Raw genomic sequence first — 24,232 nt, 5'->3', positions numbered from 1 at the left:
GTGTATAGTGTATGTGAGTATATGTATGTTGCCATGTGTGAGCACATATGTGTGTGTATGCCCAAAGAAGTTGATATTATACAGCTTCTTCAATTTCTTTTCTATTAATGCACTGAGATGGGTTCTCTTAGTAACCTGGAGTTTACCAATTCCAGCAATTCTAGCTAGTCAGCTTGCACTTCTGAATGCCAATCAAGTGTTAAGATTACAGGTGGGGGCACACCTACCTGTCCTTTATGAGCATTCTGGTGTTCTGAGCTCTAGTTTTCATGCCTGTCTGGTAAGCTATTTATCCATGAACTTACCATCCCATCTCTGCTTAACTTTTTGGCATTGGAGTTCTTCAGGACTAATACTAGATTTCCTTAATGAAACAATTACTTATGCCATTAATGCCTAGAAAGAATCATTGTTTCTTCTTATCTCAAATGAACCCTTATTTTCTATAAAGAAAAAATATAAATAACATATACAAATATTATATAGAAAATGATATTTTAACATAATTCAGTGACACATGCTGTCTGTATGGCTCTATGCTCTGCATGTTTCTTATGATTTCATAACAAAATCCCCAGTTTGAAGTTAAACTAAACCCTGTACCAAAACTGAACACATGTGTTTTGGTAAATTCCATAGTAACATTAGTTGTACTTTACTCTCCCTAACTGCTTCTCCAAATTCTTCTTTCATTATTCAAAAGTTAATTGTGTAAAATTAAATGCACTTGTTTCAAAAGCATTAATGGACATTTTAATATATAACTTACATCTTGGACTGAAGTTATGTTGGTCCATGAAGGTGAGGGAAAGGGGGTCTTCTGCATGCAGGGTACTCTGATCAGCATAGCTCCGGTCCATAGCGTTCACCATGTGGGTCATCTCCTGACGTGTGTTCCCCATTGCATCTTTGCGCTTCTTAGCAAGCTTGCTGCCAAAGCAAATACAAAAGGGAGGCCTGAGTGTGAGACCTGAGGACAAGGCTACAGACACAGGTTAGAAAACCTAAGAACTGTTCCTAACGTTGGCTCATTGTTGTAGCATGACCTTATTTGTGAGCTTCTTGATATTCTCATTTTCAAACCAAGAGTCTCACTATTTCTTCTACTTATGTCTGGGTTCAAGGGAAAGAGAGTAGGGCAAAATGAGGGTATTGGATGATGGAAATAATCATAGTACATTGTGCATATACATGAGACTATTAAAAATAAAATAATTTTCATAAAAACATTTCAACAAGAGTATAAACACACTTCTAAAGAAAAGTTAATTCACAGATGATTTATGTAAAAACTTTTAAAAAATTTAAGTTCCAGCCTTCCTCCTAAGTGAGGACTGCCATTGGTCAACTTCTAGATGGTCTTGTTAACAACATGACTTTGCTTTATTAGAGCTGTCAGCTAAAACAAGCAAAAGGGGCATTCTCTCCTCTGCTGTTCGTAAGTAAAATCCACAAACACACAGAGCATAGGTACACAGAGCAGAGTATTCACAGTATTAATCAAAACTAGTCCAAAGTCCTTTAAAATAAACCCTAGCCAGATGTGACTCAAATACTTACAAAGAGATGGAACTGAATCATATGCTGTGTAAGAAAGATGCTGGGGAAAATTGGAAAATGCTATATAGAGGTTTAATGTCAATTATCATCGGCTTGGAGGACTGACATGGTCCAATCCTAATATGTATTTTAAACTTTTCATGCATACTACCCATTAGAGAAATGTCTGGTAAATGTAGCAGCAGAGTTATTTAGGGTTGTAGAAGTTAGAGTTACCACTTCAAATGACACAAATACTGACCCTTTTGCTTCCCACATTAAAACAAAACCAACCAAATAAAATCAACCAACCAACCAAACACCTCCAACAACCCACATATTTATGTTTCTCTGTCTTGTTCATGAACATGCAACTAAGATCTACTAATGGTATATAAAAGAGTTAACACACACACCAGGCAACATCTTTACCAGAGGCACTATAAACCACTGTCCAGCATAAACTGTATTATTCACTTTATGGTAGCAGTTCTTACCTCAGTGGTAGGACATTCTCTTCTGGTCTCCATTACTGTCTTTACTAAACATACCACAGATACTACAAAGGCTCATGGAATAGATGGAGTTTATGCCCACAAGATTTCCTTTCAAAGTGTTTTGTACAGCCTGAGAATTGTTCTAGTTTATTTTCCTCTGAGTATTGTAGGAGTTGATCAAAGGGGCACACAACCAACATATAGGACACAAAAACTAAATCTCAATCCCAACAGAATAAAGCAGACATAAACCGTGCTTTGCTGATGGACACCTATCATTCATATAGAGTGAGTAGCAGGCATATTAAAAACAAGGACAAAAGAATATTATCTACCACCAGCAGCACCACCAGAACTATCAGTACACAGTCCCCACCATTAATACCATCACTCAGTGACAACATTTGCTGCACACAGTAAGGGTTACCAACACTTCTTTACAGGCTGAGAGGAAAGTCTGTAGAAATATAAAGATCTAGACAGAGACATGAGACATCATGCAGGGATATGAGAGCTGTGTGAGGAATGAGGAACAGTTTGAGGGCAACTTGTTCTAAGGACTCCTGGCACTTGACACAAATGTTGAAAATGATTTGAATTTTTAGAAATAACAGCAATGTTCCAGGATGGGTAAGTTAGTTTTCATTACAATTTTCAGGTATTTTTATTATATTAAAGGTGTGTACATGTATGTGCCTGTGCATGTGAGTGAGTGTGTACATGAGTACACATATGAGCACAGGTCCTCTGAAGGCCAGAGGTATCTGATGCTCATAGAGCTGGAGTTATGGACACAGTTGAAAGCTGCCTAACATGGGTGTTGGCAATTAAACTCAAGTCTTCTGCAAGAGTACAATGTGTTCTATAACTCCTGGGCCATCTTTCTGGCCTCTGGTTTAATTTTTCTAAAACCCGAACAACTTATTTATTTAATATTGGGAGCAATGATACCCCTGTTATAATTAAATTGACATAAGGAAAATAGAAATGCTAGTACTATTCAATAATTTCATTTTCTAAAGACAATATTTAACGCTAAACACCATCAGTCCATATATCCACATTCCAAACTTCCTGATAGTTCACCATCATAAAAGAATTTTTTCCTTTAAGACTGCAGCATGCTTTAGTCTTTAATACTTGCCTAGTGTCTATTCACTGTGACTCCGAATAGACTTTCTTGGTAATGCTTGCTGTGGCTGATCCACGCACAACCTAATTCAGGTGATTTTTGTAGTAACATGTTCATGTATTGAGACAACATTTGTCACGTTATCATGACAGTATTTTTTAGTCATTTACTCACTGTGTTCTCAATAAAGGGAAAGATCACATGCACCACCAAGACACCAGAGCAAGAATAGTTAGGGCACAAAGCAGGCACTCAATAAATACTTGTTAAAGAGATTAAATTTGTCTGCTGTATACTTGGCACTTTCCATTGGTTAACTCAATTAATTCTCAGATCAATCCACTGAAAACTGCTTAATGATTCTTATCTTATAGATGAGTTAATTGAGGCTTAGGGGAGTTAAATAACTTGCCCAAGGTTGCTTATCTAATAAGCAATGAAGAATGCCCTCATTCCATATCTTCAACTATTACACAATACCCAGCTGTTTACATTTGTGTTTATGGCCACATTAGGAAGCCTACAATACTGGCTACACTGTTTGCTAAGCATTAGAAAACTACACAAATACAACATAGATATGCTGTCATTTATACATCTTGAAGCAGCAGAGAAAAGCTTCATATGGTAGCTTTATATGGTACCATATAAAGTTTTATATGTTTTAGCTTCATATGGTAGTGTTCAATCCTAATCCTAGGAGTCAGAAGTAGCTGATTTAGTCAGGAACATTCAAGGCCTTCCTGAACTGGGATTCATGGCAAGATCTTCTCTTAAAATAAACAAATAAAACTTGTAATCTTTCTCTAAACATTTTTTTCTTGGGTAAGGTTGGTTTATTCCTTTAAAAGCATGAGAAATTGATTTGAATGAAAAAGTATAATTTGAAGTATGGATCCAAAACAATGTTAAAAATTTAAAAATGGGCAGAATGGGGCCAATGGAAATGACAACTTTATTTGTTTTGTTTTGTTTTGTTTTTTCGAGATAGGGTTTCTCTGTGTAGCCCTGGCTGTCCTGGAACTCACTCTGTAGACCAGGCTGGCCTCGAACTCAGAAATCCGCCTGCCTCTGCCTCCCAAGTGCTGGGATTAAAGGTGTGCGCCACCACCACCCAGCTTGGAAATGACAACTTTAAACTTAGAAGACTTATAAAGGAATACTCTATATGTATTTCATGAATGGGCAAAGTTTTTAAAAAGTATTTTTTAAGAACTAAAATTGGAAAGTGTTTGAGTAAGGACTTTTCAGATTCATCAACTTAGGTAATAAACAAACTATGCTGCAATACAACCTTTGTGAGTAGCTGTAAAGTCAAGTAGGCATAGCCAGATGGTCACTTATACCTCCATCCTCACACAACCCTGTGATCTAGGCTTTCAATCAGGGCACTGTGAAACACAATGAGTTAACACCAGCACCAAATAAGTGTTTTCATTTGAAAAAAGTTACTATAACATAATGCTAATGAAAATAAGATCAAATATCATAGTTCTTTTTTCCATTTGAGTTCCATTCTATTCCTACCTCTATAAAAGAAATCAAATTGAGGCTAGTATCCCTAGAAATTTAAGTACCCTTTGAAAGTGTATATCCCTGTCACATTTTTGTCTACTTAGGATTTAAAGTACCAGTAGCTCTATGTGTCAATCACAGCAACAGTAATAATCTGCTATGATGTCAAGAAGAGTGATGTTAACTGTGTCCCCTGCCCCACCCATTCTAATTCAGATTAGAATCGTATTCTAATACAGATACATTGACAGTTAATGGTAGGCTTATTGACATTCTTGTAACTAAACACTTATTGATTTTAGTGTGTCTCCTGTTTTGTCTTCCCCTGAGAAATGAGCACACATAATGCACAGTTCAGGACAGTTAGGCAATTCATTTTGTGAGTACTTGAGTTTGACAGATGTGTAAATGATTTTCATTATCAAAGCAGCCAACAGCATAAACTTCTGCAGGTGGATGTATGGGTGGGCCATAAAGGGGAAAAGAACTCCATCATTGTATGAAATGGTACAGTTAATTGCTATTGGTGTCATCAAATATAATTTAACAAGTGTATTATGATTCATCACAATAAACTAAGAGCACTGTTATTTTGCACCTGCTTGTTTTAGCAGATTGTAGGAAGCCAAATGTTTGTAATATTTAAAACATTGGCAGTGTTGTGTTGAAGTGATTGACTCATAAAATTTTGCTGTAAAGCTGGCTAAAACCTTACCTAATCATACAGACACTGCAGGCTGTCTGCCTCAAACACAGTTTCAATCCTCGAGTCTTGCACAGTGCTATCCAACAAAGTCAACCGAAGATGACTCAGGAAATTGAATGGCCAGTGTTCTCTATGCTGGTCTTGTGATTCCTAAGTCGGTTCACAGGTTTTGTTTTTGACTTTTTTCATAAAGTCTCTATTTAGACTATAGTAAACAAACTCATTTTCCCCATTCTACAAAATGTTTCTGCCCTACTTAACTACATTCTCTTTTATCAGTTTATTTTTATGAGACCATATTAACAGTTTTAATGGTCAGCAAGGATAGTTGTACATTATGACCCTTTTGAGTAACTGGAAAATATTGGAAAATATATAAAGTGACGTTACACACATGCAGGCCTGATCTGGTTTGTATCCATTGAGGGCAGTCTGAATGCTGTACAAATATCTCCCTGGGCTCATTTTCACAAATATAATCCAATATTATATAGTATATATACATATTCTAGAGTAGGGAGTTCAAGCCACATTTGTTACCAAATGCATAAATATATTGCTAAAAGGGTATAGAATTGACATAAGTAAATAGATGATGTTCTTAGCTGTAGGATAAAGCTACTCATGGAAAAATTATAATAAAAATTAAAAGTAGCTGAACATACAGAAACACAATATCCCTTTTAAAAAAGATTATCAAAAGAGATAATACTCTATAATTTTAGCATCCAGAAAATATAATTTTTGAAGGACTACCAAACTGACAACACTGTTTCTGTGGGCTTTTTGAAAAGGGCTATTGCATTTTGGACAAGTGTAAAGTTGTAATGACCCATTTTCTACTTACAGGTAGTAGGAGTAAGAATAGTAGCTCCTCCTGGGAAGCAGATCACAGACAGTGGGAAAGAGAAGCAATGGTGAATGAGAAGCATGACTCCATCACATCCAAGAGAGCAGAAAAATGTGCGTTAAAAAGAAAACGAAACAAAATGAAATCTGGCTTCTTAGGCTCTGCATTGTACTTGCCCATGCGTTGTTAGCGTTCTTTTGCCATGCGATTAAACATACAGATAATGCAGCAAAAAATAAAATTTGTAATACAGAATTAGGAAAAAAAAAAACAGTAACATGCTGACATTTCTTATATTGCCAGAGAACTGAAAAGTTAAATGGATTGTGTGTTTTTCAACATGCAGTTAAAGCGTTCTATCATCCATTGCCATCTGAAAGTCATGACAGATGGAGCAGCTGTGGATAGAATGTGTATACTAAATATAGCAATTTATTTTAAATACAAAAGATAAAATTATGATGCTAATGTGTGCAAAGTAACACCTATATCTTACACATTGGGTGTATCTTAATGGTACACAATATATACACGTCATGTGAAGACAGGTACCATAGGCTACATATATATGAAGGTATTCCCACAGTAGATGCATGTGACCATGGTATACACAAACATTTACTGTATTGAAACATGATTTCAAATTGATGTAGGAAGTTGTAATGTATTCATGCTCTGCATTTATAATATACACAATGAAAAATGGCATATATTTGAAATAATTCAACAGTGATTAAACTGAAAAATAAATGACATTGTGTTCTGAAAAGTACAATATCCCTTTCATAGCCCAAGAACCTACTTTCTCTGTAATCTCAGCTGTAAAGTTTTATTTGGTTGAATTCTAAGCTTCTCTTTTGCAACCCAAACACATAGAACTATTTTCAATGACGCAAATATCCCTACATATATTATTCCCAGTGAGGGATAATCTAAAGCAACTTTACAATTTCTTGTGAAAATGCAGGTGTTGAGAAGGTAAAGATTTTTGTTTCCATTATTGTTATTATGATTTCTATAGTCAAAGGAAACTACAGAATAGCACAAAACCTTAAGCTAAACTCTGTCACATCCAGGGCTGCTACATCCTTTTGTGGTTTAATAAATTACTCTTGCTTAACTCACACAGGGTGTGTATGTGTGAATGTGAATGTCTGCATGTTTGTGTGTGTGTGTGTGTGTGTGTGTGTGTGTGTGTGTGTGTGTGTGTGTGTGAGAGAGAGAGAGAGAGAGAGAGAGAGAGAGAGAGAGAGAGAGAGAGAGAGAAACCACCTATGGGTCGAAGCCTTTACAAATGTGCTGCCGTGAGTAAGGAGTTAAAGTAATCCAAGCATGATTTAGTTCGGAAGGTGGCAAACACCTCATCTATTCTAAAAGATAATGGTATTCCCCAGTCACATAAGTGTTGCCGAGGGAGCTGAAAGCTCAGGAGACTTTCTATCCAGTATAACAATTATGAAAACTTAAATGTGAAACACTTAATGGATGCTTGTTGATCTGATCATTGACAGTGTAAACCAGAAAGAGCATCAGTGAAGGTATGTGACTTTAGAGAGCTGTCAGAGACTGTTACCTCCTCCCCATCCTTGCCTTAGTGACAGGCTTAGCAACTGGAAGGATCTTAGTTTTCACTTGTCATTACAAGTACAAATCCATCACAATGAAGTAAGTCTTCATATAAAGAACAACTACAACTAAGTTTAATTCCACTTCGAGGAGGACACAGTCAGAAGTCATTCTCATGCATCCAATCAGATGTGACACTCCACTTAAGGATGAAGCAGTGCTAAGTTAGCTCTCTAAACCATTTGACTTCTTCACCCTCCAAGTACAAACCTAAATTAAACAGAGAAGTAAGGTCTGAAGGTTCTATTCCATGATTTTACTGATCTTTATTGGAAACAGTGTTTCTAAAGTACTTAAATCTTGGCTCGCCTAGGAGGTGTTACCAGTCCTGGCTCGCCTAGGAGGGGTTACCAGTCCTGGCTCGCCTAGGAGGGGTTACCAGTCCTAGAGGAAGTAGACGACAGCAAAGAGAAAGCACTGTTTGGGAAAAGCACGTATGTAGCTAATTGAACACAAAACACTGTGGTGCATACCTAATGTTTCTAATGCAGATGTGTCTTCTCCAACATATATATCTCCGGGGACAATTGTAAAGAGGCAATATATTAAAATAGATGCTCATAGAATTGCGATTAACATATGAGTCTTATCCATAATATTAATGTTTTAAGTAAAAAGCAATAATAATTGCACACTATGAAGTTCATGGAATATAAGCAACATTATTTATTAAACAATAAATACAATTATAAAAGCAAAACCACCACCTGTACATATGAAGCTCTTCGAATGCACTCTACATGTAAAAATTGTTTTCTTTTTTCTAAAGTGCTTCCAAATTATAGAATTATCTAAAATTCATGATTGGAATGATTGAAGTGCCACACTAGTTTCAAAGACAATGACTTACAGATTCTGACAAGTTACATAATGATCAAGTAGCTCAAAGTATAAAAAATGTGTATGTCTAAAATGCTTTTGAGCAAGACTAGACTTTTATCCCCAGAATACAAAAGTTTAAATTCCAGGAAGTCATAATATCTTTATAGAATTCCAGGAGGTGGCAACATTAGCTGATATAGTGTAAAAGATAGAGTTCAATTTAAGCATTTACTCTTCCTTTTTAAAAAATTTAATCAGTGAATATTTAATATACAATGTCATTAAGCAACATTTTTAATTGAAGAAATGATGCATATCTCATATGCAACCCATATTTAAAAAATAATTAAAAATAAAAATAATTCCGACTTTGGCCCAAGTACCATAACTGTATAACAATCAATTTCATTATGCTTAATAATAACACTTAAAATAAGTTCAATTTCCCATGTATCTCTAAAGTTCAAGAAATTTACAGTTTTACATTAAACAAATGTTAACCAAACTCTATGCTCATCAAAGAGCTTTTTTTTTTAAGACTTTACTTAAAAAGCCCAAATAAGAACTTGCCAAAGAGCTTGGAGGGAAAACATGAAAAATCAGTGACATATCTGAGTGTGTGATACAGGACAGTATCAGACCTTACCTCTTTTTCACAATTACTATGACTACCAGGAGGAGAAGGATGAACACTAGGATGCCAGCACTGATGCCTGCGATTTTCACCACTCTGTCTGTCTGCTTTGCCGGGTCTGGGATCACTTCTGGTTCTTCTGTTGCTGCTGCTAAAGGAAGCAGAGAAATAGGTGACTGGAAGCCTCTTCGCTCACAGGAAGCTTGCCTAGAGGCAGGAACAGCCAGAGGAGAACAAGCTTGAATCGCACTAACCTGAAAAGGCGGGTGCAGAAAAGAGCTGTTCTACAGCAGGAGAGTCTTTGGGCTAAGTTAGGGTAAAAATCTTTATTTTCAGTTTTACTTTGCTATTCTGTTTTAACATAAGGAATAAGAAATTATGATTAAAGGGGATGGTAGGCTAGTTTTCTTCAAGTCCCTTAAAAAGTCAGAACAAGATTTTTACAGTTGCTACACTAGGAAGAGATGGCGTCAGATATAAGCTACCATTTTTTACTTCATTTTTAAAAATGACTGCTTAACTGGGTATGGTGGCCCATGTAGCTGCATATAATTCCAGGACTCAGAAGCCTGAATAAGAGGGCTTGGGAGCTTCAGGCTAGTAAGAATTAGTTTATAATCCACTATAGAAGTTAAAATAAATAGCAGAAGGGAAAAACATAAGGAAATATACCCAGGAATATTTCACATTTTTTGACTAGTTGATAAATGTGGGAAATGACTTTAAGAAGATTAATTTTTTATTGATCCTTTCAGGCCCTTACTTCTTTTACTTTCTCAAAATCACACTCAGCCCTCACACATGTCCACAATTAAAAGAGAAGACTCTAATGAATACATAAGCCCTGGAAAGCCTCTGAAGAAAGACCTCATTTACCGTGAAACTGGCAAAGAAACAATTGTTATCAGTACTTTACAGATACAAAACCACCGAGTCTTAGAGAATCAAGGAGAGATTATGAATCACTCAAGGACAGACAGGATCTAATACATCTTCTATCTTGTAACATAGCACTTCTCCGTTGCCAGGTTTGTGGCCTCAACTGCTGAGAATATGCACCACAAAGGCCAGGGAGTTCTATGGATTAAATATATTGGAAAACTGTTTTCAATTGTCAATCACAGTACCTTGTACTTAAGAGTTCAGAGACCCTGGCTGAAGGAACATGCCACTATCAAGGTCTGCACTGAGCCTGTATATCTCCAGGGCAGTATGTCTATTCTCTTTAGAAAATTATCCATCTATTGTTGTTCCAACCCTTTAGTTCTTCATTTGGCTTTTTTTGCTCCAACACCCACGTTCTATGTATCTTAATGTCTCCTCCATTTGTTTTTCCACCAGAAAGTTGCTGGCACGAGGTTAACATAATTTTTCAAATTAAAATGATGACGATGATGGTGATGATGTAAACATATCTCCCACTAATACTGTTTCATTTTACTTTAAATATAAACAGAAAGTTAGCATCTGAAAAAGTGTTGGTTACGTTTGTTAAATAGATCAGCAAACTACCTTTGTTTCACTTTCACAGGATCAAATATTCCAATGGCTTAGTCACTATTACTCTCAAACAGAGACTACAAGTCCGCAGCTTGCCTTTTTCTGTGTAAATGCAGGAAGATTGCTGGTCAGTGGCATGGCTATTCCCAGCATCACAGCTATAGGGAACTTCCTTAATTAGGAGAAAGTGACAAGCGTACTAAATGACCACTATCTCATTGCTTGCAGTTCATCCAATCCTACTGAAACTGTGCTAGCATTTCTTCTTCTTGAGCAGTTTGATGAATGTATACATACGCCTACTCATGGTATAAGCATAAATCCATCTATGGAATAATTTCTATAGTTGGCTCACTAAAGTCTCTGATCTGTCGCTTTACTACACTTTCACAGGATGGAGATGATAATCCCTTGATACTCTGACGCACCTGGTTTATGGAATTAACTTAATTTGCTTTGGAAAATCTGTTCTTCTTAGATGTGCTCTCTGGTTCTGTCTCTCTGTCTCTTGGACTCTCCGTCTCTGTCTCTGTCTCTCTCTCTCCCTCCATCCCTGCCTGTCTTTCGCTCCCACCTCTCTCTCTCTGTATGTATTTGTGTGTTTGCATGCGTGTGTGTTCATGGGAGTGTTATATCTTGCTCAAGTGATGATGTTATTTTTTTATTAGATATTTTCTTTATTTACATGTCAAATGATATCTCCTTTCCCGGTTTCCCCTCTGATAAAAGAAAGAAAAAAAAACCTGTTCCCTCCCCCTTCCCCCTGCTCACCAACTCACCCTCTCCAACTTCTTGGCCCTGGCATTCCCTTACACTGGGGCATAAAACCTTCACAGGACCAAGGGCCTCTCCTCCCACTGATGACCAACTAGGCCAATCTCTGCTACATGTGCAGCTGGAGTCATGAGTCCCATTATCACGTGTACTCTTTGGTTGGAGTTTTAGTCCCTGGTTGCTCTGAGGGTACTAGTTAGTTTATATTGTTGTTCGTCCTATGGAGCTGCAAACCCTTCAGCTCCTTGGGTCTTTTCTCTCTAGCTCCTTCATTGGGGACCCTATGCTCACAGTCCAATGGATGGCTCTGAGCCTCTACTTCTGTATTAGTCAGGTACTGTCAGAGCCTTTCAGGAGACAGCTATATCAGGCTTCTGTCAGTCAGCACTTGCTGGCATCCACAATAGTATCTGGATTTGATGATTGAATATGGAAAGGATTCCGAGGTGGAGCAGTCTCTGGATTGTCCTTCCTTCAGTCTCTGCTCCTTAGTTTCTCTCTGCAGCTCCTTCCATGGGTATTTTGTTCCACCTTTTAAGAAGAAACAAAGTATCACATACTTTGGTCTTCCTTCTTCTTGAGTTTTTTGTGGTTTGTGGATTGTACTTTGTGTATTCCAATCTTCTGGGATAATATCCACTTATCAGAGAGTGCATACCATGTGTGTTCTTTTGTGATTGGGTTACCATATTCAGGATGATATTCTCCAGATCCATCCATTTGCCTATGAATTTCATAAATTCATTGTTTTAATAGCTGAGTAGTACTCCATTGTGTAGATGTACCACATTTTGGTATCCATTCCTCTGTTGAGGGACATCTGGGTTGTGTCCAGTTTCTAGCTATTATGAATAAAGCTGCTATGAACTTAGTGGAGCATGTGTCATTATTACATGTTGGAGTATCTTCTGGGTATATACCCAAGAGTGGTATAGCTGGATCCTCAGGTAATACTATGTCCAATTTTCTGAGGACCAGGCAAACTGATTTCTAGAGTAGTTGTACCAGCTTGCAAACCCACCAGCAATGAAGTAATGTTCCTCTTTCTCCACATCCTCTCCAGCATCTGCTGTCACCTGAGTTTTTAATCCTAGCCATTCTGACTGGTGTGAGGTGGAATCTCAGGGTAGTTTTCATTTGCATTTCCCTGATGACTAAGGATGTTGAGCATTTCTTTAGGTTACTCTCAGCCATTTGGTATGAATTCTCAGTTGAGAATTCTTTGTTTAGCTCTGTACCCCATGTTTTAATAGGGTTATTTGGTTCTCTGTAGTCTAACTTCTTGAGTTCTTTGTATATATTGGATATTAGCACTCTATCAGATGTAGGATTGGTAAAGATCTTTTCCCAATCTGTTGGTTGTCATTTTTTCCTATTGACAGTGTCAGTTGCCTTACAGAAGCTTGGTAACTTTATGAGGTCCCATTTATCAATTCTTGATCTTAGAGCATAAGCAATTGTTGTTCTCTTCAGGAAAATTTCCCCTGTGCCCAGGTGCTCAAGGCTCTTCCCCACTTTCTCTTCTAATAGTTTCAGCGTATCTGGTTTTATGTGGAGGTCCTTGATCCACTTGGATTTGAGCTTTGTACAAGGAGATAGGAATGGATCAATTTGCATTCTTCTACCTGCTAATTGCCAGTTGAGCCAGCACCATTGTTGAAAATGCTGTCCTTTTTCCACTGGATGGTTTTAGCTCCTTTATCAAAGATCAAGTGACCATAGGTGTGTGGGTTCATTTCTGGGTCTTCAATTCTATTCCACTGACCCACCTACCTGTTACTGTACTAATACCACCATGTTTTTATCACAATTGCTCTGGAGTACAGCTCAAGGTCAAGGATGGTGATTCCACCAGAGGTTCTTTTATTGTTGAGAATAGCTTTTGCTATCATAGGTGTTTTGCTATTCCAGATGAATTTGCACATTGCTCTTTCTAAGTCTGTGAAGAATTGAACTGGAATTTTGATGGGGATTGCATTAAACCTATAGATTGCTTTTGGCAAGATGGCCATTTTTACTATATTAATCCTGTCAATCCATGAGCATGGGAGATCTTTCCATCTTCTAATATCTTCGATTTCCTTCTTCAGAGACTTGAAATATAGACTTTTGTCATACAGATCTTTTACTTGCTTAGTTAGAGTCACACTAAGGTATTTTATATTATTTGTGACTATTGTGAAGGGGGTTGTTTCCTTAACTTCTTTCTCAGTCTGTTTATCCTTTGTGTAGAGGAAGGAAACTGATTTGCTTGAGTTAATTTTATATTCAGCAACTTCGCTAAAGTTGTTTATCAGGTGTAGGAGTTCTCTAATGGAATTTTTGGGGTCACTAAAATATACTATCATATCATCAACAAATAGTGATAATTTGACTTCTTCCTTTCTAATTTGTATCCCTTTGATTTCCTTTTGTTGTCTCATTGCTCTGGCTAGGACTTCAAGTACAATATTGAATAGGTACAGAGAGAGTGGGCAGCCTTGTCTAGTCCCTGATTTTAGTGAGACTGTTTCAAGTTTCTCTCGATTTAGTTTGATGTTGGCTACTGGTTTGTTGAATATAGCTTTTACTATGTTTAGGTATGGGCCTTGAGTTCCTGATCTTTCCACAACTTTTATCATGAAGGGGTGTTGGATTTTGTCAAATACTTTTTCAGCATCTAATGAGACGATCATATGGTTTTTTTTTTCTTTGAGTTTGTTTACATAGTGAATTATGTTGATGGATTTCTGTATATTAATCCATCCCTGCATCCCTGGGATGAAGCCTACTTGATCATAATGGATGATCATTTTGATGTGTTCTTGGATTCGGTTTGTAAGAATTTTCTTGAGTATTTTTGCATTGATATTCATAAAGGAAATTGTTCTGAAGTTTTCTTTCTTTGTTAGGTCTTTGTGTGGTTTAGTTATCAGAGTAATTGTGGCATCATAGAAAAAATTGGGTAGAGTACCTTCTGTTTCTATTTTGTGGAATAGTTTGAGGAGTATTGCTATTAAGTCTTCTTTGATGGTCTGATAATACTCTGCACTAAATCCATCTGTTCCTGGGCGTTTTTTTTTTTTTTTTTTTTTTTTTTTTGGTTGAGAGACTGTTAATTATTGTTTCTATTTCATTAGCAGATATGGGACTGTTTAGATCATTTATCTGATCTTGATTTAACTTTGGTACCTGGCATTTGTCTAGAAAATTGTCCATTTCGTCCGGGTTTTCCAGTTTTGTTGAGTATAGGCTTTTGTAGTAGGGTCTCATAATTTTGTGGATTTCCTCAGGTTCCAGGGTTATGACTCCCTTTTCAATTTTGATCTTGTTAATTAGAATACTATCTCTGTGTCCTCTAGTTAGTCTGGCTAAGGGTTTGTTTATTTTGTTGATTTTCTCAAAGAACCAGCTCCTGGTTTGGTTGATTCTTTGTATAGTTCTTTTTGTTTCCATTTGGTTTATTTCAGCCCTGAGTTTATTTCCTTACTTGACTCCTTGGGTGAATTTGCTTCTTTTTGTTCTAGAGCTTTCAGATGTGCTTTCAAATTGCTGGTGTATGCTCTCTCCAGGTTCTTTTTGGAGGCACTTAGAGCTATGAATTTTCCTCTTAGGATTGCTTTCATTGTGTCCCATGAGTTTGGGTATGTTGTGGCTTCATTTTCATTAAACTCTATAAAGTCTTTAATTCATTTATTTCTCCCTTGACCAGGTTATCATTTGAGTAGAGAGTTGTTAAGCTTCCACGTGTATGTAGGCTTTCTATTGCTTATGTTGTTATTGTGGAGCAGCCTTAGTCCATGGTGATCTGATAGGATGCAAGAAATTATTTCAATCTTCTTGTATCTGTTGATGCCTGATTTGTGACCAATTATATAGTCAGTTTTGGAGAAGGTACTATGAGGTGTTGAGAAGAAGGTATATCCTTTTGTTGTAGGATAAAAAGTTCTATAGATATCTGTTAAATCTGTTTCATAACTTCTGTTAGCCTTACTGTGTCTTTGTTTAGTTTCTGTTTCCATGATTTGTCCATTGCAGAGATTAGGGTGTTGAAGTCTCCCACTATTATTGTGTGCAGTGCAATGTGTGCTTTGAGCCTTAGTAAAGTGTCTTTTACAAATATAGATTCCCTTGCATTTGGAGCATAGCGGTTCAGAATTGAGAGTTCATGTTGATAGATCTTACCTTTGATGAGTATGAAGTGTCCTTCGCTATCTTTTTTGATTACTTTAGATTGAAAGTTGATTTTACTTGATATTAGAATGGCTACTACGGCTTGTTTCTTGGGACCATTTCCTTGGAAAATTGTTTTCTAGCCTTTTATTCTGAGGTAATATCTGTCTTTGTCACTGAAGTGGGTTTTCTGTATGCAACAAAATGTTAGATCCTGTTTATGTAGCCAGTCTGATAGTCTAAGTCTTTTTATTGGGGAATTGAGTCCATTGATATTAATAGATATTAAGGAAAAGTAATTGTTGCTTCTTGTTATTTTTTGTTGTTAGAGTTGGAATTCTGTTCATGTGGCTATCTTCTTTTAGTTTTGTTGGAAGATTATTGTCTTGCTTTTTCTAGGATGTAGTTTCCCTCCTTGTATTGTAGTTTTCCATTTATTATCCCGTGAAGGGCTGGATTTGTGGAAAGATATTGTGTGAATTTGTTTTTTTTTTTCATGGAATACTTTGATTTCTCCATTTATTATAGTTAAAAGTTTTGCTGGGTATAGTAGCCTGGGCTGGCATTTGTGTTCCTTTAGGGTCTGTATGATATCTGCCCAGGATCTTCTAGCTTTCATAGTCTCTGGTGAGAAGTCTGGTGTAATTCTGATAGGTCTGGTTTTATATGTTACTTGACCTTCTTCCCCCACAGCTTTTAATATTCTTTGTTTTGTGCCTTTGGTGTTTTGACTATTATGTGGCGGGAGGAATTTCTTTTCTGGTCCAGTCTATTTGGAGTTCTGTAGGTTTCTTGTATGTTCTTTGTTGAAGATATTTACTGGCCCTTTAAGTTGGAGGTCTTCACTCTCATCTATACCTATTATCCTTAGGTTTGGTCTTCTCATTGTGTCCTGGATTTCCTGGATGTTTTGGGTTAGGAGCTTTTTGCATTTTGTGTTTTCTTTGACTGTTGTGTCAGTTTTCTATGGAATCTTTTGCACCTGAGACTCTCTGTTCTGTCTCTTGTATTCTGTTGGTAATGCTTGCATCTATGGTTCTTGATTGCTTTCCTAGGATGTCTAACTACAGAGTTGTCTCTCTTTGTGATTTCTTAAGTGTTTCTACTTCCATTTTTAGGTCCTAGATGGTTTTGTTCAATTCCTTCACCCATTTGTTTGTGCTTTCCTGTAATTCTTTAAGGGATTTTTTTGTTTCCTCTTTGAGGGCTTGTACCTGATTACCTGTGCTCTCCTGTATTTCTTTAAGGGAGTTATTTATGTCCTTCTTGAATTACTCTGTCATGAGATATTATTTTAGATCTAAATCTTGTTTTTCAAGTGTTTTGGGGTATCCAGAACTTGCTGTGGTGGGAGTACTGGGTTCCGTTGATGCCAAGTAGTCTTGGTTTCCGTTGGTAAGAATCTTGCGTTTGCCTTTCACCATCTGGTAATCTCTGGTGTTAGATGTTCTTGCTGTCTCTGGCTGGAGCTTTTTCCTCCTGTGGGTCTGTAAGCCTGTGTCAGCACTTCTGGGAGATCAGCTCTCCTCTGGTAAGACCTGTGTGCAGAGGGGTATAGATCAGCTGTCCCTCCTGAGTCCTGGGGTCAGAGATCTCCCTGGAGACAAGTTCTCTGCTTGCAGGAAGGATACACAAAGGGCTTTGAATCCACCTTCCCTCCTAGTTGTAGCTGGAGGCAGAAAGGTCCCAGCTTCCCTGCAGCTTCTGAGGCTTGTGCCTCCTGACTGGTCCTGCCTTAGTAAGTCATCAGAGAGAAAATGGTGATCTTGCCTGAGTCCCAGGTCAAAGCACTCCCTGAAGACCGATGATGTTATTTTTAAAGCTGAGTTCCTCACTGAGTTTCTTTTGGGCCAGGGATCCACCTATTTTAACTTCTTCAGTTAGGTTAGGGATATGTGCTGACACCCCTAGCTTTTTACATGGATGTTAGTCACTTGGACTCCAGTCATCCTGCCTGTTCTGCAAGCACTCTACCAACAGAGCTGTCTCCCAACCCCAGCACCCCAGCACTGTTTTTCTTTCCTTCCTTATCTTGGCACAGTACCATTGCATGGTAGCATACTACTCTCTTAAGATTCATATCACGAAACGTGTTAGAAATCAGATAGATTTTTAGTAGTTTGGATAATGATGACTTGGGGACCCAAACTAAGACCCTCGTGCTTGTACATAGAGTAGGGTACCAACTGAGTCATTTCCCAGCCAGATCCATCTCATTAACATAATTTAATCAAGCTGTGACATGTAGCATATGCTATATTTTATAAGAATCTTCAGAACTGCTCAGTCTTTTCATATAAATGCAAAAATGGACAAATAGTGTAGATATTGCAAATACAAAGTCAGATAGAAACCACTAATGTGAGAAGTTTAAATTCCATCCACACTGAGTCATTAAATTAGTGAAACTCACACAAAATTATGGGCAAGAAATTTCAAATTTGGAGGATAAAGAATTTCTAAAAAGTTTTAATAGAAATAGATTTTTCTGATAAATTAATCTAAATACTTCCCAGTAGTAGAATGTCCAAACTAAAAGTCAATGTTTGAGCAAAGAAACTGTTAAGCTTGACCATGTGTTCAGTGTGCAGGGTGCTAAGACAATTCATGTATTATGGATATCCATGTGATCATTTTAAAGTGATAATCTAAGCCCTCTTAGAGGTGCATCCTACTGTCAAATAATTACCAAACAAATGAGATTCTTCATATTTATATGACTTGCTATCTATTTTCCCTGAACTGTAAACTTTCTATAGACTAATCACTTATTATTCCTAATATTATCAACCGACAGTACTTTTATAAAAGAAAATGTGGAAATTTACTGGTTTGGGCATGTTTCTGCATAGAGAACATCTTCCTATGAATTCCAGCTTGGCCTCAAGCTCATCACATAGCACAGGCTAGAATCTAACTGCAACCTTCCTAACTCAGCCTACACAGCTGGTTTCCTCTGTACATTTCAGTCACATTTATTTTTCTAGGGTTTTGCACAGTGGAACCAAAGAATAAAAATAAAAATCCATTTTTAGAAGATTAATAAATAGAAGTATATAGTAGCTTTTAAGTGTGAGTTTTCTAATTTCTTCAAAGACAGGCAAAACCTGTTATCATGGTTGTACTCCTGTGTCTCATATAATTTATGAATGCACAAAGACAATGGAGAGTATCCTTTTCAGAATGCTTTCCTTTGCCATAAATCTTTTCACACTTCATTTGCCAGAGTGTATTCAAAGAATACCCTGTTTTTAGGAGACTAGACTGGCATAATTCTTTGCACAATGAGAAAAAAAAAACCAAGTTAGAATTTTACCTTTACTGAGCACATTTATGAGATGCATTTTTTGGGGAGGAAAAAAGTAGCTGATATAAAACCCGTTTATATACCATGTCCTTCTTTCCATGGATATAATAGAATTGTTTCTATTCTAGGCAAAAAGAGGAAGGTCATATAAAATTACATACAAGTAAAGTTGGTTCTAATGTCTGGGATCAAACACAACCATTTTCCTCTCTCATCACTGATGTTCCAGACAACATCTCTAAGCATCTTCTAGGGAATCTCCCAGCATCTTTAGACACATTACACTCAATCTCTATACATCCTCCTGGTATATCATGTTGTTTTTCCTCTTCTTGGCTGTGATTCATGGAAAAACATGACCAAGCTGACAGAAGCAGCATCATACAAGTGGTTGGACTTTAACAGGCACATTTCTGTATTTGAACGTTAGAAGCCCTTGACTTTCTTGACTATGTTCCTGGTTGCACTGCCTTTCAGTGGGAGGTCAGTGGCAGTGTACCTCCCACTGCCATGACTTTGGCCTATTCTTTCCATGATTCTTTTATAAATGCCCCTCCCCCATTTTGGTATTTCATGGGGAGTAGGTGCCATTTTGGGTCCCTCAAGGGCATCAGCCTCATGATATATGGTTTTCCACACTTTCTGGCTTTGTGATCTTACAGTTTCTATGACATGGGTTACCATCAACTCTGATGATTCTCAAATCAATGCTTTCCTGATCAACATCTCCTTGAACTCTTAACCATGCAATAAATCTGATTATTGATCTTCCTTGCGTGTGTGCATCTCCTTCAATGCATCATTTCTAAGTGAGAGATTACATTATTTTTTCACAGCAGAATTCTTCCAATTTCTCCCCTTGTAGCACCAGACACTGCTATTGTCTTCTTGAAGCTGGGGACTGGAGGAACATAGTTTCCACTTCTCTCTCTTCCTCTCTTTATCTTTTGATTAATATTTGAAGGTTAAATTATTTATAATCATGAAAAGACTAGTTGGGGAAAGAGGAAATACCTAGGCTAGACATGGAAACTCATCCTGTTTCTTGTGCAATTAGTTATAAAGTCCTACTCTTTTCTGAGTGCCTGATTTCTACTCCCTTTCTTCCCCTCTGCTACATGAATGCAGACCAGTATCATCTCTCATCCCCAAAGTGACTACTTACCTCTCCTCTGCATCCTGCCTCTCCTTCATCAAAACACACATAACACTTCTTATACGATGATGGTATATTTATTCCATCTAATATCCTTCTAATAGCTTCCCATTCTTAAGATAATCCTTAAGAACACCATGAATACTTTTCCAGAATTGTATGACTAGCTGGGCTTGGTAAGGAGCCACAACACAAAGATAGTAACTGAGTAAATGAAAGACAGGCATTACTCACACATAAAACAAATGGTATGGGCATCAGACGCCTTGCTCAAAACACAAGCACTTATTGGATCTTACTCTTCTAGACGTAGCTTGGGATGAATCCAATCATCCCTATCCTTTCCATCACAGGGAAGTTTCCACTTTCTGCCCCAAACTACCACCCAGCCAAGTATAAGTAAATTCCCAGGTGAAACAACGTGGGGTTTTGGTATTGGGTATGATGTTTTTATTCTTAGTTATTTTCATTATATTTGGAGAGACATGTTATCAGTAAGTCCTTAGACTAGAAAAAGTTACCCAGAATATAGGCCACAAAGCTAAGATACTCAGGCAAAGAGAACCAAGCATATGCCTATCGTGTATTGTACAGAATGTAGAGCTACAGTAGCTAAAAATGTGATACTATAATGAAATCGCTCTGTTGGCTCCCAGAAATAATAGAAAGTCTAGAAAGTGATTTCTGCATTACGTAAGTAATAACATGGGAGAGATGGATTTGTGCATCTTGGGCTAGTTCAAGGTCACATTCATATAATTAGATATTTATGAGGAATGCAAGGAGTCTTGTACTACTTTGCTATCATAATAAAACACCGCAGACAAGATGATTTATATGAAACATTTAGTTAGGCTTCCAGCTCTAGAGGGTGAGAGTTTATGGTGGCAGAGTAGAGAAAGGAGGTGGCTGATCTGAGGCTGGAGCAGAACCTGAGGGCTCACATCATCTTGAACCACAAGCATGAAGAAGAGACAGAGAACTAGAAATGGTGCAGAGTAGTTAAAACCTCAATGCTCCCTCCCAGAGACATTCTTCCTCCAGCAAGACCACATCTCTCAAACCTACCAAAACCAAGTATTCAAATGTTTAAAACTACTGGGGGCACTTACATTCAAACCAGTAAGACCCTAAGGTACATTTACCTGCAGTCATCCTTAGGATATAATACCACATTTCCAAGATGATGGCATGCCAGCTAGACATAGTAACTCCTAAAATAGTCCTATATATAATGAACCTTTAAGGGATCTCAAGTGAATAATGCCATGAAGAGGATTTATAAATCGGAACTCTTGTGATAGAACTATGAGCAGGTGGGATGGATGTAACCTACATCTTAGCCTTTTAAGCCCATAAAATAATAAAGAAAACCTGTGAATGAGCAAACTGACATCACTTAAAAAGTAGTTTTAAAAAATTTTAGCATTCTGTCATATAAATAGATAATAATGGGTTTTGTAAAGTACATGTTATTAATTAAATAGTCTGCTGCTGTGGAATTCTAAGCCTTAGGGCACCTTAAAGTATTTATTATTTAACTCAATGATCCTTTGATGTCATCTTGATCTCATGATCTGTGGTGAAATTTGTCCACTCTTGGAACAGTCAGTCACAGAGTTTTATCAGTGAAGGAAGAAAACAGCCACATGTCATACATTTTGGTGTTGAGTTCGAAAGTATTTTTCTTATTTAACAGAGAAACTTTCTTGAAAATTTGTGTTTTCAAGAGAATGGAACAGAAGTTCATGAAGAGCTAAAATAATTATAAAATAAAATTATGTATTACTATTACAAATAATTTCATGATGTTTAAGGTAGATTTTCAGATTTGTTTTTGCTCAATGATAATAGCACAAAGTGTTGCAAAAATTCAAAATAATTAATTGAATTATTTTTTCACATACACATTACTGCCGTATTTCAGGAGTATATTCAAGGGTAAAAAACGTAGAAAACATTCTTTTGCTTCATTTTCCTTTTAAAAGCAAACATTTGATTGTACATATGAATTCACTAAGCTTCCAATTTTACTGACATGTAATAAATGAGTAAAATGAAACCATGGTATGCTGTCCAACATCTCAAACACAGCAGTTCTATGTATAAGGTGTCTCATGAATCTGCCTTGAGCTCTCTCTTCCAACTTCGGCCTTCAAGACTCAATTATCTTGGGTTTCTTTCTTTCTTTGTTTTTAAATAAAACCTCCTACTTCATATGTTCGCATCCTCAGACATAGCTCAGGTAGCATGTTTTTGTGAACTGGTTCTTCTTTTCTTGAGCATGTTCACCTTCATAGATTTCACTTTGGACATCTTTAGATAAAAATAATCTATCTTTTACATCTCTGCTTCTAGGTCTATTACTACACTTTGTTCCCCGTTCCCCTTTCCCAAGAAGGCTCATTGTTGAAAGCTTGGAGAACATCTGGTTGTAGTCTGCCTAAAACATAAAAACTCTAACCTAATTAATGGCTTCCTACATCATTACTGGGAGGAAGGGCTAGGTTGATGGGAACGAGTCCCTGGAAAGATTTACCTCATTCCTGGACTGGTCTTGTATGCTGTTCTCAGTTTGTTTCTATCCAGAGTTTCTATCCACTTTGCCCACCACATGTCCTGTCCATCATTTCCTGCCTCACTGTGCTCCGCTCCAAAAGCAAGAGAGCTAAGGAATCATGAGGCAGAGCCTCTGAAGTACTGAGCCAAGTTAAAGGCTCCCACTATGTTGTTCTCTTGGGTATCTGCCACAGGAATATAAAGCTTATGGACACATCTATTCAGTTAAAGTTGGACAATTATTTTTTTTTGTCTTATAAATTCTGTTCAGTTGGAATATAGTTCTTTGTTTAGTTACTGATGACAACATCTTGTTAATATTTATGATTCATACTTTTCCCCCCTAAGTGCTTTGTATGCAGCAATTTTATATTTTGACTCCATTGTCAATAACTGCAGTCCTGGGAGGATTTGGGTGCTGTTTTTGCTAACTCTCACAGTGACTTACTTTCAAGAATGCCTGGTGACCTCTGATCAAGAGATAATTCCTTTAGATAGTCTGTGAGACTCCTGCAGGCCTAAATTGATCATGCTTTTTAAACAGAATTTGCACCTACTTGTACCAGGATCAAGGAAGTACCAATGGGTTCAGGCCAAAAGCTATGCACTCCCATTGCCAGTCCAAAGATCAAAGCTTCAAGGGCAACAAGCTTTAGGTTTTCCCTACAGAGAATACTAAACCATCATTTGGCCCTCCTTTGTGTCCTCCCTTCTCTTCCTTTTTCTATCTCCTAATCTCTTTCTCTATTGAGAATAGTGGGTGCCTTTAGATGCTATAAGCTCAGCAATGTGCATAAAATGGTTTTCTCCCCATGGTGGACCTGTTCTACAGAGATACTCTGAGCACATAATCTGCTGGACATCTAGAACAGCAACTGAGGTCACAGATTGTATTTATTTGATTTGCAGTGCTGGGGTTCAAACACTGGTCCTTGTGCATGGTGGGCTAGCATTCTACTACTGAGTCATACTCCTAGCCCTCAGATTGTGTATTTTAATTAAGTTCTCTAGATTATCTAAGTAAGACTTTATATGTCCTTTTTTTCTCACCTCAAATACCACATCATTATTTTCCCATGATACATGAAGAAGATTTTACTGCATATATGTACAAGTAAACCAGAACCTCTTGATACAGAGTAATTGTATGTGTTTGTCCCTGACATGACATGTTTTCCTTACTCTATATCTTATTTTTGTGAGATACGGTCTCACACTGAACTTGAAGTTCTTGCTTTTGGTTAGGGTCCTGGCTAGCAAGCCCAAGGGGTCCTACTGTCTTTACCTCGATGGATATGGTGCATTTGAATAACAACGATCCCCACAGGCTTATATGTTCAAAGCCTAGACACCTGGGAATAGAACTGTCTGAAAGGATTAGAAAGATTGGGAGGTGAGTCCTTGCCAAAGGAGCTGTGTTAGTAGGGGTGAGTTCAGGCCCAGTCTTCTCTCTCTCTCTCTCT

General features: G+C 37.3%; 1 protein-coding gene across 16 annotated transcripts in view; it reads right to left on the bottom strand.

Moving 5' to 3' along the window:
* Positions 1-24,232, bottom strand: part of Ptprk (protein tyrosine phosphatase receptor type K) — a 547,270-nt gene that overhangs the window by 42,200 nt on the left and 480,838 nt on the right. For 6 of the 16 annotated variants that reach the window (XM_031380659.1, XM_031380663.1, XM_031380662.1 and 3 more), the window contains exons 14-16: positions 9,334-9,472; positions 6,237-6,266; positions 770-930 (exon numbers count right to left, since the gene is read on the bottom strand). In XM_031380659.1, coding sequence (XP_031236519.1) covers positions 770-930; positions 6,237-6,266; positions 9,334-9,472 — 330 coding nt within the window. The remainder of the gene's footprint in view (positions 1-769; positions 931-6,236; positions 6,267-9,333; positions 9,473-24,232) is intronic. The other 10 variants (XM_031380665.1, XM_031380674.1, XM_031380667.1 and 7 more) reach the window with 3 other exon arrangements.

Source organism: Mastomys coucha, unplaced genomic scaffold (genome assembly GCF_008632895.1).
Source record: "Mastomys coucha isolate ucsf_1 unplaced genomic scaffold, UCSF_Mcou_1 pScaffold2, whole genome shotgun sequence".
Classification (NCBI taxonomy): domain Eukaryota; kingdom Metazoa; phylum Chordata; class Mammalia; order Rodentia; family Muridae; genus Mastomys; species Mastomys coucha.
The sequence above is the reverse complement of the archived record's forward strand: the minus strand, read 5'-3'. Positions and strand labels throughout refer to the sequence as shown.